The 17,138-nt window shown below is 38.8% G+C and overlaps 1 protein-coding gene across 3 annotated transcripts in view; it reads right to left on the reverse strand.

Annotated features, from left to right (window-relative positions):
- LOC145991312 (uncharacterized) overlaps window positions 1-17,138 on the reverse strand; it is a 49,775-nt gene that overhangs the window by 9,502 nt on the left and 23,135 nt on the right. For all 3 annotated transcript variants that reach the window (XM_083127311.1, XM_083127310.1, XM_083127312.1), the window contains exon 4: window positions 605-1,557. In XM_083127311.1, the coding sequence (XP_082983437.1) occupies window positions 605-1,557 (953 nt within the window). The remainder of the gene's footprint in view (window positions 1-604; window positions 1,558-17,138) is intronic.

The raw sequence follows: 17,138 nt of genomic DNA on the forward strand, positions 1-17,138 counted from the left end.
CAAATTTAAAACTATTTAACCCACAGATCTCAAATTGGTGTTCTAGTTCTCCTCTGTTTTTATCCGGAACCCTAAAGGTTCAAGAATATTTTTTTATTGGTTCATTTGTCATGGAAGGATCCTCCTGCGTATGTAACTAAGCAAAGACGGTTACCAACAAAACGTGCCTAAGAACAGGGGCGGCTCAAGATAAAAATTTCACCCAGGCGACGTGGATTTGTGGCGTCCCCTAACTTTTCACCGAAATCTCCCTACTTTCCAAACACACCTCAATAATAAAATAAACATGACCATGTTCTATATTTACGATTTTAATAACGGAAAATATTAACATCATTTTCAAAATCAGTATTACTGCTAAAGAACATGTTTACGTAATTCTTTAATACGTACCAATAATATCAAAATAAGAGTAATCTCTTAGCTTGAATTGCCACGTGATTTTACAATATAGACCCCACTCATTGTTATGCAGCAGTAAGTTCAATTAATTTTTAAACAATTCATTATCAATTCTCTCTCAACAATTTATTATCAATTATCAACGCCAGAGCGTTTTACGCATACACAGAATATTTCGGAGACATAGAAAGTATCAACTTACATGAAGTTCCTCCTCTTCATCCCTTGACTGGCGTAGTCGATGAGCATCCCCGACAGGGGAGAGCTTATCATCCCCCCGATGGTGGCGTAGATTCGCTGCAGGCCGTAGTCGCCGTTGTGCTCTCGGAGGATGGCTATGACGGCTCCCTCGAACATGGCGAACGCGATGCTGGTCACTATCCCGATGGCCACCCTCACGCTCAGGTACGACCAGAAGGTCAGGCTAACGTCGAACTCTTCCACCTCTTGCAGATTCGAACACACGTACTCTCTGGACAACGTGACGAGGCACCGAGGCTCGCACTGCTCCAAAGTCAAGAGCTTCAGGTTCTTCGAATGCTTCAGGATGGTTACGGCGGCTTTTGGAATTTCCGTAGCGCAGGCCACGGCGTCCGGGTCCTTGGCTGTCGTCAGGGAAGTGGACGAGTTGTCTTGCTGAAGAATGGCGTTGATCTTCACGTCTCCTACGTCAGACTCTGAGTACTCGTTGAACACGGAAAAAGAGCAGCCGTCAACGCTGCAGCTGAAGTTGACGTACCACGGAGCCGGAAAGAAGAAAGAGTCCGGAGCCATCCTCCAGAAGGTGTCCTGAAAATCCCGCTTCTCCAGCGCCTCCCAGCGACCTTCCTTCATGTCGATGTTCGCAGATCCACCCGGGAGAGCAAACACCACCTCCGTTCGCTCTTCGCCACCGAGATCCACGTCCTCGATGTCCTCTTTGCGGCACCAGAACCCGCAAGTGTCCACGGCCACGTTCACAGGGAGGTTCATGTCCTCTTGCACGTTGCAGGGCACGCTCTGGTCGGGCGTCAGTGCGAATCCGGAACCTCCGCCGTCGCAAGCCAGTCCCAGGGGGATGGTCTCGGGGAAGACGATGGTTTGTCGTCCCAAAGGAACCAGCAGGAGCAGCAGAGAGACGAGTCCTCCAAAAGCGGAAAAGAAGGACAGCAGCAGCTGGAAGGAAGACAAAAAAGTTATCATCAGTTTAAAGAAAGGGGAATGTTTCAGGATATGAATCGGAATATTTCCAGATTGTTCACGAATTGTTGGACCTCTTTTGTACTAGGGATGGCCAAACGGATCCGGATTCGAAAAATCCGGATCCGTTCGGATCCGGATCCAAAAGTTACGGATCTGGATCCGGATTCGAAAATTCCGGATCCGGATCCGGGTCTGAAAACTTCGGATCCGGATCCGGGTCCGAAAGATTCGGATCTGGATCCGGATCCGAAAATTCCGGAATCGGATCCGTGTCTGAAAGTTTCGGATCTGGATCCGGATCCGAGAGTTTCGTATCTCAATCCCATTATAATATTACCACACCTTAAAAGGTATTATGATCTTCGATTACAAAGAAATTTTTCGTTAGTCCTACAAGAATTTTTTCAAGTGTTGTTCCAAAAATACTTTGCTACGCATCGGCTAATGTGCACACATGTCAGAGGTGATTTTGTAATTGCCATTGAAACGAATATGTATTCATTCGAATGTATTGGAAATGAAAACACACATAAATGTGACACATTCCATTCCAGGATGAAACCTTTAACACATATAACAAGATAGAAATGTTATACAAATATTATACAATTGTTCTACAGTTACAGTTTTACAAATTAAAATAAAACATTATAATATATGCAGTGTTAAATAATTACAAAGTGTAAGACTAACAAGGGAGGTTATCTAAGTGTCCCCCTCCGATTTCCATGAAACTTGGTAGTATAGTGGGGCCCAAAGGAAGAATTACGTGTTTTTTTTTTCAGCTAAAAAACGGTGTTAGGAAAAAAACCTCAAATGTCAAGATGAGGACAAATTGAAGTGAGGATCTGACCCCTGTGTCCCTCCGATTTCCATGAAACTTGGCAGGTGTATAGTGGGGCTCAATGGAAGAAATACGTGTTTTTTTGTTTCAGCTAAAAAACGGTTTTAGGGGGCAAAACCCCCTCAAATGTCAAGATGAGGACAAATTGAGGTGAGGATCTGACCCCTGTGTCCCCCTCCGATTTCCATGATACTTGGCAGGTATGTGTATAAACGGGCCCAAATGAAGAAATACGTGATTTTTTTTTGTTTCAGCTAAAAAAAACTGTTTTAGGGGGCAAAACCCCCTCAAATGTCAAGATGAGGACAAATTGAAGTGAGGATCTAACCCCTGTGTCCCTCCGATTTTCATGAAACTTGGCAGGTGTATAGTGAGGCCCAATGGAAGAAATACGCGTTTTTTTGTTTCGGCTAAAAAACGGTTTTAGGGGGCAAAACCCCCTCAAATGTCAAGATGAGGACAAATTGAAGTGAGGATCTAACCCCTGTGTCCCTCCGATTTTCATGAAACTTGGCAGGTGTATAGTGAGGCCCAATGGAAGAAATACGCGTTTTTTTGTTTCAGCTAAAAAACGGTTTTAGGGGGCAAAACCCCCTCAAATGTCAAGATGAGGACAAATTGAAGTGAGGATCTGACCCCTGTGTCCCTCCGATTTCCATTAAACTTGGCAGGTGTATAGTGAGGCCCAATGGAAGAAATACGCGTTTTTTTGTTTCGGCTAAAAAACGGTTTTAAGGGGCAAAACCCCCTCAAATGTCAAGATGAGGACAAATTGAAGTGAGGATCTGACCCCTGTGTCCCTCCGATTTCCATTAAACTTGGCAGGTGTATAGTGGGGCTCAATGGAAGAAATACGCGTTTTTTTGTTAGTAGTATAATTGATACTATGGACAGCGCACTTATAGCGTAGAAAAGGCGAGGCTATTTGATTGAACAATCCGATTTACCCACACTTAAAACAAAGGCAAAAAAGGCTTATACCCCACTTCTTCAGGTGTGATATGCTCTGAATTTTTAAGAATTTGGATTCTAGTGTAGAAAAGGTGAGGGCTCTCAGAAGAAAAGGCGAGGCTATTTGATTGAACAATCAGATTTGCTTACACTTAAAACAATGCCAAGATGGGGCTTGTACCTCAATTCTTCAGGTGTGATATGCTCTGATTTTTAAGAAATTCTGAGTTTCTAGTGTAGAAAAGGCGAGGGCTCAACAGATAGATTTACTTATACTTAAGACAATGGCAAGAGGGGCTTATACCCTAATTTTTCAGGTGTGGAGGTTTGGGTTTAAGTCCTCATAAAATATGAAGCCTCCCCTGATGGCAAAATGATAATATTGTTGTCTTGTAAACAAAAGGCTCGGGGTTCGAGTCCTGATAGATTGAAATACATGTGGCAAAATAATATGTCCACAAGTGAGATTTTGAATAATTACTGCTAGTTGATAGCTCCCAGATCTTAAACCCCCCCTCCCTCCTCTGCTCAGACAGTTTCGGCCATGTGTGTAAAAGCTATATCTGTGTGATTGTTGTTTATAAACTTGTCAATTTTTGATATTGTTTTTGGCAATATTTCTATGCTCTATAACTTACAGATCTAATTTAATATACAAATTTGAGCTGTTGCCTGCTTTTTTCCAATCTCTGATCAATTCCATTGCTTGGGGTAAGCAATTATAGCTCGGAAATGCATGAATCTATCAAAAGACTAATGTTTTGCCTCCATGCCTTGCCGGCACGCAAGAGACACGCTAGAAGGGGGCATTAATGATTTTTCTGTATGATTCACTGAAGAGGCCATGTACATGCAACATGCAACATGTAAAAGTGTAACAAAGATTATTGAGATAAAAACATATTTTCACACAGTGGCAATGAACTGTACCCCCTTCATGCTGAAAGCAATTCTATTCTGATAATATGAACATAGGCAAGACTTGGGAGAATAATATCACAGTTCAAAATCCAATTTTGTCTGTATAAGGGTCTCAGAACCCAGTAAAATATGGATATATTCCATTTGGAGACGTGTTAATATTGTTGCTTTGTAAGCAAGAGGCTCTGGGTTCGAGTCCTGATATAAGATTGAAATATATACAACTGCCCACACATAAGATATTAACTGCTAGTTGATAAACAGTTGAGGTTTGTGTGTTGTATAACAGCAAAACTATCACCAAAACCTAGTTACTGCTGTTGTTTGGGTATAAAAGCACCAGCTCAGCCACTAACTGCTGAACCCAACTGATATTTTTTATTAAGTATAAAGTTTTGAATTGAAGCCCAGGAAATTGTATATAATAAACAACAAGAAAAAAAAATGCCGAATCAAAAATATTGTGACCAATGCAATAAAAATATATCTAGTTCTCATTGGGCTAGGCATTGCCGTATTTGTAACTCTAAGAAATGCAGAAAAGCCACAAAAATGTGTCCAAGATGCCATAAAATATTAAGCAATGCATATTACAAATGGCATAAGTGTAATTCTTATGTACAGTCATCAGCATTGCCCTCACAACCATCCACATCTGGTCTGAAAAGGAAGCATGAAGCACCTCTTAATGCTAGAGCAGCAAAGCAGCCACGCTATGAACCCATCCGTAGCAGTTTTAACGGCCAATTAAGGGATCACCGGTTTGTATCAGAGCCAAGATGTGGCATTGAGAATTTCTTGAACAGTGTAAATCCTAATGTGCAGGCAATTCTAAATAAACAAAATGGCTCTTATAAGCTCTCCCTCAAATTGTTTGTACAATATAAGAAACCAAACGGCACAAAATTTACACAGCCCCACGTAACAGAAACTGTACCGGTATATTCAAACGCAAATTCAGACACAATAATAAGCAGCTTGATAAATCAACTGAACATTAAACACACTGAATTTGCGGCAAAAGAATCAGGATGGAGCCTATGCGGTTCATCACACAAGTTATATGTTAATATTTCTGAATTCAGCCCATTACAAGGATCTACTTATGTGCCATTGCCTGCTAATATCAAAAACAAAAGAGCCGTGGTCAATATAAAAAATGCCGACCAGAAATGCTTTTTGTGGTGTATATTAGCTGCTTTGTATCCAGTTTCAAGGGATCCTCAGAGAATAACTTATTACAAACAACATGAACATCTTTTTGACGATGTAATGGAGGGTTTGGAATATCCAATGTCAGTTCAGAATATTGATAAATTTGAAAAAAAGGCCAGGCATATCAATGGCAAACAATTATCTATTAATGTATTTATTTGTTCCACTGGCAATTGCCCGATAGCACCTCTCAGAATCAGTACAATTGATGATGAAGCTGCAATTCCGATTGATCTGCTCTTAATTGAAGGGGATGATACATACCATTATACTCTGATACATAATCTTGAAGCTTTGGTGAGAACACAACTAGACAAATCCAATACAATATTCAAGTTGTGCAGAAGATGTTTAACTGTATTTGATGGTCAAAAAATGGTAAATGGGATTCGTGAAAAAAATGCAGAAATTGCAAAAAACAAGTTAATTGAGCATCTGAAATATTGTGGCAACCATAAACCTGTTCATATGGTGATGCCCAATCCAAGTGAAAATTGCAAATTCAAAAAGTATGAAGCCTTGTTGGAACACCCTGTATATATTGTCTGTGATTTCGAATCGAACCTCAAATCTCTTGCATTCTGTAGCCCAGATCCAGAAGAATCTTCAATTACACCATACCAGCTACATGAACCTTCCAGCTTTTGTTTTATGGTTATACGGGATGGTGTTGTTATTAAAGAATATTCATACAAGGGACCAAATGCCATCAAAGAATTTGCACATAGAATAGAAAATGTGTGCCGTGACATAGCATCTAACATCTTATTAATATCAAAGCCTATGTTGCCTTTAACAGAGGAACAGATTGAAGATTTCAACAATGCAGAAAAATGCCCGGTATGTGATTCTGAATTTTCAGATACAAATATCAAGGTTCATCACCATTCTCATACAGATGGTAAATTCTTAATGGCCCTGTGTAATAGCTGTAATATTCAGATCAAGAGACCAAGATTTATCCCCATATTCTGCCATGGAGCATCCAATTATGATTTCCATCATCTGATCAGGTACGAGGGGTTTGAGAAGCAGAATTTAAATATTTTAGCTGAAAATGATGAAAAATATATATCTATTAGCAAGATAATTAAAGTTGATGGTGTTCCTATTCACATAAGATTTCTTGATTCTTACAGATTTTTACCTGCTAGCCTGGCTACACTGGCCACTCAATTACCTGATGATCAATTCAAAATCACACGTGCATTGTTTCCAAATCAGGACCTGAAATTAATTAGGCGAAAGGGTGTATATCCATACGACTATGTTACAGATTTTTCTAAATTTGATGAGTGTTCCTTGCCACCACAAGAAGCATTTTACAGCAAAATCAGAGGATCTGGAATCAGTGATGATGATTATCGCCATGCCAAATTGATGTGGAACAGTTTAAAATGCAAGACATTTGGTGATTATCACATGGCTTATTTGAAACTTGATGTCACCCTCTTAGCTGATATATTGCAGGCATTCAGAAAATCTTCCATGCAAAATTATGGACTGGACCCAGTGTATTTTTACAGTGCCCCGGGCCTAGCATGGTCTGCAATGTTTTTCAACACCAAAAAGCAATTGGATCTGATCCACGATCAAGATATGTATCTGTTTATGGAGAAATGTATAAGAGGTGGGATGGTGCAATGTTCCCAGAGATATGCCAGAGCAAATAACAAGTATATGCCTGATTATGATCCAGCACGGCCATCAAATTATATACTGTATGTAGATGCAAACAACCTCTATGGTCATGCTATGATGGATAAATTGCCATATGCAGGGCTTGAGTGGGTTGAAGATTTCAATATTGAAGATCTTAAGAATTTTGATGACAGTGAATATGGCCTCTTCTTAGAGACTGAACTGATATTTCCAGATCATTTGCACAACAAATTTTCTGATCTGCCCCCAATTCCCGAGGTTCAGTGCTCACCTGGCTCTAAACAGAAGAAGCTCATGATGACACTGGAGCCGAAACAGGGTTATGTCATATATTATAAAAACCTCCAGTTCCTGATGAAACATGGTGTCCAAGTGACCAAAGTTGGCAAAGTCTTGAGGTTCAGGCACTCAGAATGGTTGAAACCATACATTGATACAAACACGGAGCTTCGAACATCTGCAAAGAGCCAATTTGATAAGGCCTTGTTTAAATTGATGGTGAATTCAGTGTATGGCAAAACAATTGAAAATGTCAGGAAACATACCGATGTTAAAATAATTACTGACCCCAGCCGGAGCAAAAAATTGGTTGCAAAGCCCAACTTCAATTACAGAAGAATTTATGATGAGTACATGGCACTTTTCAACATGATGAAAACAAAGATCAAGTTTGATAAACCTATTTATGTAGGGGCTGTGATATTGGAATTGTCCAAATTACATATGTTAATATTATATTATGACGTGCTGAAACCTTTTTATGGTGATCGTGTAAAATTATTGTACATGGACACGGATAGTTTTATTCTTGATATTCAAACAGAAGATGTTTATCAAGATATGTCACAGCCTGAATTGTTTCAATACTTTGATACCAGTGAACATACAAGAATTCAACCCCACAACAAAAAGGTGCCTGGCAAGTTAAAAGATGAGACACTTGGTGATGTTATTGTGGCATTTGCTGGGTTAAGAGCCAAGATGTACAGTTTTGAAACATGTAGTGGTGCTGTTGCCAAAAAGGCCAAGGGCATTGGCAGAGTAACTGTTGAAAAAGAGCTTGTATTTGAAGATTACAAAAATTGCATCAAATCACAGAGTTCAATCAGAACATCAGAAAATAGAATTCAGAGTGAGAATCACTTGTTGACTTCAAATATTGTAACAAAAGTGGCTCTGGACCCACATGATGATAAGAGATGCATTTTGTCATGTGGCACACATACTCTACCTTGGGGGCATTGTGATTTGAAAAGTGGCAAACAATGCCCAATTACAGAGCATGATTTGAAATAAATAAACATGCCTATGAACTTATTTGGGTTCAAAAAACAGGCTATTATGGACCTGCCGACACCACAACCCTCTTCTGATATGATATCTAAACTGAGTGGCTTGTTAATTATTCATCTGAACAGCATACTTACAGATAATGATGATGAAACAGGCAAAACATTGTACATATTTAACAATAATTTAAATCATTACCAATTACCTGTAGGTGGGCAATTGCAATTTATTACAACCCCTGAGGGTGATGTCAAGATTTCAGTAGGGAGAAATATTTATAGAATTAAGCACTCAAACATGATTTCTGGCACTGTATATACTGTTTCTGCTGGTGACTGCTTATATATTGAGGTCCCTGGATCCTATGACAAGCTTATACCTTTTTTTATAGAATTAAGAATCAGATACTCTATAATAAATAACCATTAAAATAAAAATGCCTAATGATATATTTGGCCATACAAGACATGAAGATCACAGTGATGAGATTCTGATGCTTGATGTCAGAGTCAAGAAATTAAGAAGTGATTTACAAGCTTTACAAACCACACTCAATGCCAGTCTTCAACTAGAAATTACAAATTTACAATCACAATGCATGGACCCTCTTCTTAAAATTGATTCTGAACTCAAAGTGCTGCTTCAGAAATATACTGATTTGGCAACATTAGATAATTTTCAAAGTTTAGAAGAAGCTGTAGCAGCTCTTCAAGCCAAATTTAAGACCCAGGCTACCAACTCCGAGCAATTGAAACAGCAACTGGAAGAGCAAATAAATAATGTCCAGACACAACTCCAAACAATTGTCAAAAGCATAAAATCACAAGAAGATTTTGATCTAGTCATTTCCACTCTAAAAGAACAGATTCAATCACTCCAGATACCTAACCTGGACCCTCTGCACAATGCCATAGCCGAGGTTAAAGAAAAAATTGAGACACTTGAAAATTTTATGAACAACTTGCCATCTTCTGATGCTTTGAATGCAATAACTCGGAGTGTAGCAAACATCAAGCTGCAACTTGAAACATATGAAGATTTTGGAAAAATTCAAAGTTCCATAACCCATCTTGAGGGTACAATAGCAGCAGTGCAAAATGATTTGACAAATGTACTAGAATCCCGCCTGCCCGGTATTGTAGACACCCTTGTCAGTGTCCAGCAACAAATCACAAAGCTTGAAAACCTCAACACCGAATCTGAGCTATCTCATTTTCATCATTTGATCGATGATATCCAAACAAAACTTGAAATTTTACAACAATCCACACCCTCTCAGGCAGATATAGCCCTGCTCCAAAATGCCATGCAAAATGTGGCTGATGCATCTGAATTAAACAATGTAAAATTGGCACTTGAATTTTTGCAGAATACTGTTTCAAATCTTCCCACATCACAGGAACTTAAAAATATTAAGAGAGCTGTGAATAGGATATTGAAATCAGAAGATATCAAGAATATCCAAGCAGAGATCAAACAACTCACTCAGACAGTGGCCACTCTTCCAACCAATCAACATATTAATAAACTGCATGCCCTGTTTGAGGATATCAGAAGACAGGTCCATGATCTTACTGCTCAAAATTCAAAATTGGCAGTTGTTGAAAATTTGCAACAAATTATAGCTAATATCAAGCAACAGCTAGGGACCATGGAATCCAATCAAGCAAATGCTCTGTCTGTTTTTGCCACCCAGCTTCAAGAGATTGTGCAACAATACAAGAAACTTGTTGTGGACATAAAAATAAAGCCAGGCCATGATGATGTTGTTAGGACCATCAATGAGCACCTTGAATCTGTAACAAGCAGATTGCTTACAGCAGAAAAGGAAATAACAGGCATAATCGAGAATCCAAAACATACAGTAATTCTTGAATTGTACAGCATCCCCAACAAAGAATATGATTCTCCATTTACACCAGGTGGCAAAATATATATGCTGTCCCCTGCACAATTTTATTACCAGTTTTTTGTTGGGGGCACATTGAGACCAATCAAGATCAAATATTGGCATCAGCCACAGGCACACCACTACCCCACCTTATCAATAACAAATGCTGACAACAAAGTAAAAATCACCAGTGTAGAATTAGAGGATTTTACAGACCCCAATACATTAGAAACATCTTATGTTGAAGATGATGGCACTCTGGAATTTAAAATACAAATAGGGGACAAGTTATATTTAGAAAATCCTGTAGTATCAGCTGCTGAACACCCCATAGTTGCAATATTCTTGTTTACATATTATGTCTAGAGAAATTATTGTTGATGAATTACACAGACAAGCCAGACATAATTTTAAGAGACTCCCAGTAGTCACAAAGGGCATAGATGATTTATGGCAGAGCGACTTGATTGAAATGGCAAGTGGACAGTTGAAAAACTTAGACAAAATCAACAAGGGCTACAAGTATCTACTCACTGTCATAGACACATTTTCGAAATTTGCCTGGGCTGTGCCACTCAAATCCAAGACTGGAAAATGTGTTACAGAAGCCTTCAGGACAATCATCAATCATTCAGGAAGATCTCCGCGCTATTTGCAAACAGATAATGGCAAAGAATTTTATAATTCTGTGTTCCAACAATTTATTAAAAGCCAGGCAATAAAACATTACTCGAGTTACAGTGACCTCAAAGCCTCAATTGTAGAGAGATTCAACAGAACCTTAAAAAATCTTATGTATAAACAATTTACACTCCAAGGTAATTATAAATGGATTAATATTCTTCCAGAACTTCTACATAAATATAACAACTCGGTCCATTCCACAATCAACATGAAACCCTCTGAAGTAACTTCATCTGATGAGCAAAAATTGATCAGCACTGTTTATTATCCTAGATACCAGCCAACAACAAGAAGGGCCAAATTCAGGGTGGGTGATCAAGTAAGAATCAGCAAATATAAGCACTTATTCAAGAGAGGCTTTACCAGAAACTGGAGCACCGAATTATTTACAGTAGTTCAAGTTAAACCTGGGACCCTTAACACATATATAATAAAAGATCACCGAGGAGAAATTCTCAAAGGCAGGTTCTATGAACAAGAGCTCAGCAAAACTAAACAGCCTGACACATATCTCATAGAAAAAATCATCCGCAGAAAAGGCAACAAGTTATTTGTCAAATGGCTGGGTCATCCGGAAAACAGCTGGATCAATGCAGACAAAATAATAATATGAGCACCTGGGATGTTATAAAAAGGCTGCCAGAACCTGAACAGCAGAATAAGAGAAATGGCAACTTGCTGCCTGATAATATTAGGTGTCTTATTGTTGGGCCATCGGCTTGTGGTAAAACTACACTAGTAGTTGATAATTTTTTATTAGCACCCAACTGGTTAGACTGGAAAAACAGGCACTTGTATGTCTTCTCTAAGAGCTTGGAACAATTAAAATATCAGCAGCTGATGAAGCTATATGATGGATTGGATATTGCCACTTTTGTACCAGATGTTAAGCCACTTCATGAATGTCTCGATAATTCTGTTGTTGTGTTTGATGACGTTATACTGGATAATCAAAACAAGGTTAGAAATTTCTTTACACAGGGCCGACACAAAAATATTGATTGCTTCTACCTGGCACAGACTTTTTCTAAAATTCCGAAGCAACTGATCCGAGACAACAGCAATTTTATATGTGTGTTTCATCAAGACCATACCAACCTCAAACACATACATGATGAATATGTAGGTGGGGACTTGAGCTACAATGATTTTTCCAAATTTTGCAGCAAGTGCTGGAACCAGGACAGTTATGGGTTTGTCACAATTGATATGACAAGAACACCTAATACTGGCAAATACAGAAATAAAATCAACGATTTTCTAGACGTTGAGACATAAATAAACAACCATGAAACGACCAGTCATTGATGATCTTAAGTTAAGAGATTATCTTGTAAAAAGATTTAAGGGATGGAAATCGGAGAACCGTGGAATTTATGAAAAACACAAGCAAACAGAACAGCCTGTCATTGATGCTATTAATAATTTAGGTAAGAATATCAAAACTGTTACAGAGCAAAATCAAGATTTGATCACAGAGCTTGTACCTGTAGCTGCAAGGAACATATTAGATTATCCATTCACCCCACTTTCCAGTATTCATACACCTAGTCCTGTTGCTCCTCGAAGAATTGAAGCTACTCTGGATCCTATTGAATTGGGTCTTCTTGCTCAAAAATATTTAACCACACCTAAAGACAACAAAGATGAGGTGTTTGGCTTATATGCCGACACAGAGCTTGATGGCAGCATTATTCATAGAATCGGTAATTTCAGAGTAACTTTTATGGGGGATGATATCATTGTTTATTCAGAATCTCGTCTCGGAGAAAAAGGTGCTTTTGTTAAGTACCCCGGCACACCTGGATTGTGGGAACTGATGACTAGGAAGAGACCTGGCAGCTATACAGATCAAGATTATGAACATTACAAAGAAATATTAATAAAATCAGATGCTCTATACCAGAACAATGATCCCACACAAAAAAGAGTCAAGTCGAGCAGTGGAGCAAAATACAATAATTTAATCAAGCCCATATGGTCACAGATCAAGACAGGCAGTGGAATCAAACAATACAACACTCTGCCTAAAGAATTTGTGTGGGTTGATGATGTCAGGAAACTTGTAGATAGGTTATTGGTAATAGCTGGGGAGGAAAATGCTGGGAACCACAATTTTTACAATGAAAAGGTTGGAATTATGGACATGATAAGCACCAAATTGTCTAATTTTATAGTGAATGACCCTAAGGGGATTGGATATCTTATAAAAATTATTAATACTCTACCACCTAAATTTTGGAATATTTCTGAGGGTCGGGGGCTTGTTAATGACATTATAAACAAGTTGCCATTTGAACTACACATTCCAGGCTATCAGTATTGTGGTCCAGGTACAAAATTGGATCATAGATTAAACAGAGGTGATCCTGGTGTAAATCCCCTAGATGCTGCTTGTAGAGACCATGACATAGCATACAACACACATACCGACCTTGACAAGAGACATGTTGCAGACAAGAAATTAGAAGAGGCTGCATTTGGTAGATTTGTAAGCAAAGATGCTTCTTTGAGTGAAAAAATAGCAGCATTGGGGACCACCATAGCTATGAGCACCAAACAAAAACTGGGGTGGGGGCTGTGAATATGTATATAATAAACCTACGATGAAGGCCAAGGGTGTTATGTATCAAATACCTTATGCAGGTCTCAAATCTCTTAAAACTATTGATAGCCTTTTGACCAAAAAGCAGCGCAAGAAAAAAAGCTCTTGTATTGCAAAGGGACATGGTATGAAATTGTTGCTTAGTACCCCCCAATTAAAAAAATTACAGCAATCCAGGAAAAAATTGCATACAGGGGGATTCATATTTACCATCCCTGCCATCTTAGCAGCACTCGGGGCTGTGGGGAGCTTGGCTGGGGGATCAGCTGCCATAGCAAAAACAGTAATAGATGCCAAGAAAAATAGGGCAGAATTAGATGAGCAGAGGCGCCATAACCTGGCCATGGAGAAAAAAGGCAAAGGTGTTAAGAGAGCCATGAATAAGTTTAAAAAAAACAAGAGCCGCTTACAAACCAAGATATTGAAGCTTTAATCAAGCCACTGGGCATCAAACATTTTAGAGGTGTGTACATGTCTGATTCTTTACCGGAACAACCACTCAACAAAGAGTGTGGCATTGTTAATTTGGATGAGTACAAAAATCAGGGCACTCACTGGATCTGTTATCTTAAATATTTAAACGACGAGGCATTTGTGTTTGATTCATTTGGAGGTGTTCCACCTGAAAATTTAGTAAAATATCTAAAATCACCTAATCTTTATTACAATAATGCCCGTGTTCAAAACTTCAAAGATGTTAATTGCGGACATTTGTGTTTATCTGTTCTTAGATATATGTCTCAAATAAATAAACCATCAATTGAAAATTTTCAAAAAGCCTTGTGGTATTTAAAACATCATGGGGGTATTCCATCTCACCAGCCAAAATTCAATATTGAAACTCAAATTACATGATGATATAGTGTATCCCAAAACAATAGCTCTCAGAGCATTTTACGGCATGTACTTGATCCCTAATATTACGCACCACAACAACACAATTGCAGTAGGGGATCAAAAAATTGTCATCACTCCAGGGCAATATAATCTGTCCACTCTAAATGCTCAATTACCCAGAGGTATAGTGTTAAGTCAAAATTCTGTCACTCACAGAGTAGAAATTGTATCTGCTACAGAGACAGTGCATCTGGGTACTATAGGAGAGCTGCTAGGCTTTGAGAACAACACGAAACTTGAACCGGCCATCAAACACACTGCTATGAATATACCTAAATTCTTAGCCATAGAGACACTGAATATTCACTGTAATGTGGCTGAGGGTATGATCACCAAATCAAATGGCATAGGAGTAGTATAATTGATACTATGGACAGCGCACTTATAGCGTAGAAAAGGCGAGGCTATTTGATTGAACAATCCGATTTACCTACACTTAAAACAAAGGCAAAAAAGACTTATACCCTAATTCTTCAGGTGTGATATGCTCTAAATTTTTAAGAATTTGGATTCTAGTGTAGAAAAGGCGAGGGCTCTCAGAAGAAAAGGCGAGGCTATTTGATTGAACAATCAGATTTGCTTACACTTAAAACAATGCCAAGATGGGGCTTGTACCTCAATTCTTCAGGTGTGATATGCTCTGATTTTTAAGAAATTCTGAGTTTCTAGTGTAGAAAAGGCGAGGGCTCAACAGATAGATTTACCCATACTTAAGACAATGGCAAGAGGGGCTTATACCCTAATTTTTCAGGTATAGAGGTTTGGGTTTAAGTCCTCATAAAATATGAAGCCTCCCCTGATGGCAAAATGATAATATTGTTGTCTTGTAAACAAAAGGCTCGGGGTTCGAGTCCTGATAGATTGAAATACATGTGGCAAAATAATATGTCCACAAGTGAGATTTTGAATAATTACTGCTAGTTGATAGCTCCCAGATCTTAAACCCCCCCTCCCTCCTCTGCTCAGACAGTTTCGGCCATGTGTGTAAAAGCTATATCTGTGTGATTGTTGTTTATAAACTTGTCAATTTTTGATATTGTTTTTGGCAATATTTCTATGCTCTATAACTTACAGCTCAAATTTGTATATTAAATTAGATCTGTAAGTTATAGAGCATAGAAATATTGCCAAAAACAATATCAAAAATTGACAAGTTTATAAACAACAATCACACAGATATAGCTTTTACACACATGGCCGAAACTGTCTGAGCAGAGGAGGGAGGGGGGGTTTAAGATCTGGGAGCTATCAACTAGCAGTAATTATTCAAAATCTCACTTGTGGACATATTATTTTGCCACATGTATTTCAATCTATCAGGACTCGAACCCCGAGCCTTTTGTTTACAAGACAACAATATTATCATTTTGCCATCAGGGGAGGCTTCATATTTTATGAGGACTTAAACCCAAACCTCTATACCTGAAAAATTAGGGTATAAGCCCCTCTTGCCATTGTCTTAAGTATGGGTAAATCTATCTGTTGAGCCCTCGCCTTTTCTACACTAGAAACTCAGAATTTCTTAAAAATCAGAGCATATCACACCTGAAGAATTGAGGTACAAGCCCCATCTTGGCATTGTTTTAAGTGTAAGCAAATCTGATTGTTCAATCAAATAGCCTCGCCTTTTCTTCTGAGAGCCCTCGCCTTTTCTACACTAGAATCCAAATTCTTAAAAATTTAGAGCATATCACACCTGAAGAATTAGGGTATAAGTCTTTTTTGCCTTTGTTTTAAGTGTAGGTAAATCGGATTGTTCAATCAAATAGCCTCGCCTTTTCTACGCTATAAGTGCGCTGTCCATAGTATCAATTATACTACTTTTGTTTCAGCTAAAAAACGGTTTTAGGGGGCAAAACCCCCTCAAATGTCAAGATGAGGACAAATTGAGGTGAGGATCTGACCCCTGTGTCCCCCTCCGATTTCCATGATACTTGGCAGGTGTGTGTATAAACGGGCCCAAATGAAGAAATACGTGATTTTTTTTTTGTTTCAGCTAAAAAAAACTGTTTTAGGGGGCAAAACCCCCTCAAATGTCAAGATGAGGACAAATTGAAGTGAGGATCTAACCCCTGTGTCCCTCCGATTTTCATGAAACTTGGCAGGTGTATAGTGAGGCCCAATGGAAGAAATACGCGTTTTTTTGTTTCGGCTAAAAAACGGTTTTAGGGGGCAAAACCCCCTCAAATGTCAAGATGAGGACAAATTGAAGTGAGGATCTAACCCCTGTGTCCCTCCGATTTTCATGAAACTTGGCAGGTGTATAGTGAGGCCCAATGGAAGAAATACGCGTTTTTTTGTTTCGGCTAAAAAACCGTTTTAGGGGGCAAAACCCCCTCAAATGTCAAGATGAGGACAAATTGAAGTGAGGATCTAACCCCTGTGTCCCTCCGATTTTCATGAAACTTGGCAGGTGTATAGTGAGGCCCAATGGAAGAAATACGCGTTTTTTTGTTTCGGCTAAAAAACGGTTTTAGGGGGCAAAACCCCCTCAAATGTCAAGATGAGGACAAATTGAAGTGAGGATCTAACCCCTGTGTCCCTCCGATTTCCATAAAACTTGGCAGGTGTATAGTGGGGCCCAAATGAAGAAA

This window comes from Lepisma saccharinum, chromosome 8 (genome assembly GCF_977018435.1).
Source record: "Lepisma saccharinum chromosome 8, izLepSacc3.1, whole genome shotgun sequence".
Lineage (NCBI taxonomy): Eukaryota > Metazoa > Arthropoda > Insecta > Zygentoma > Lepismatidae > Lepisma > Lepisma saccharinum.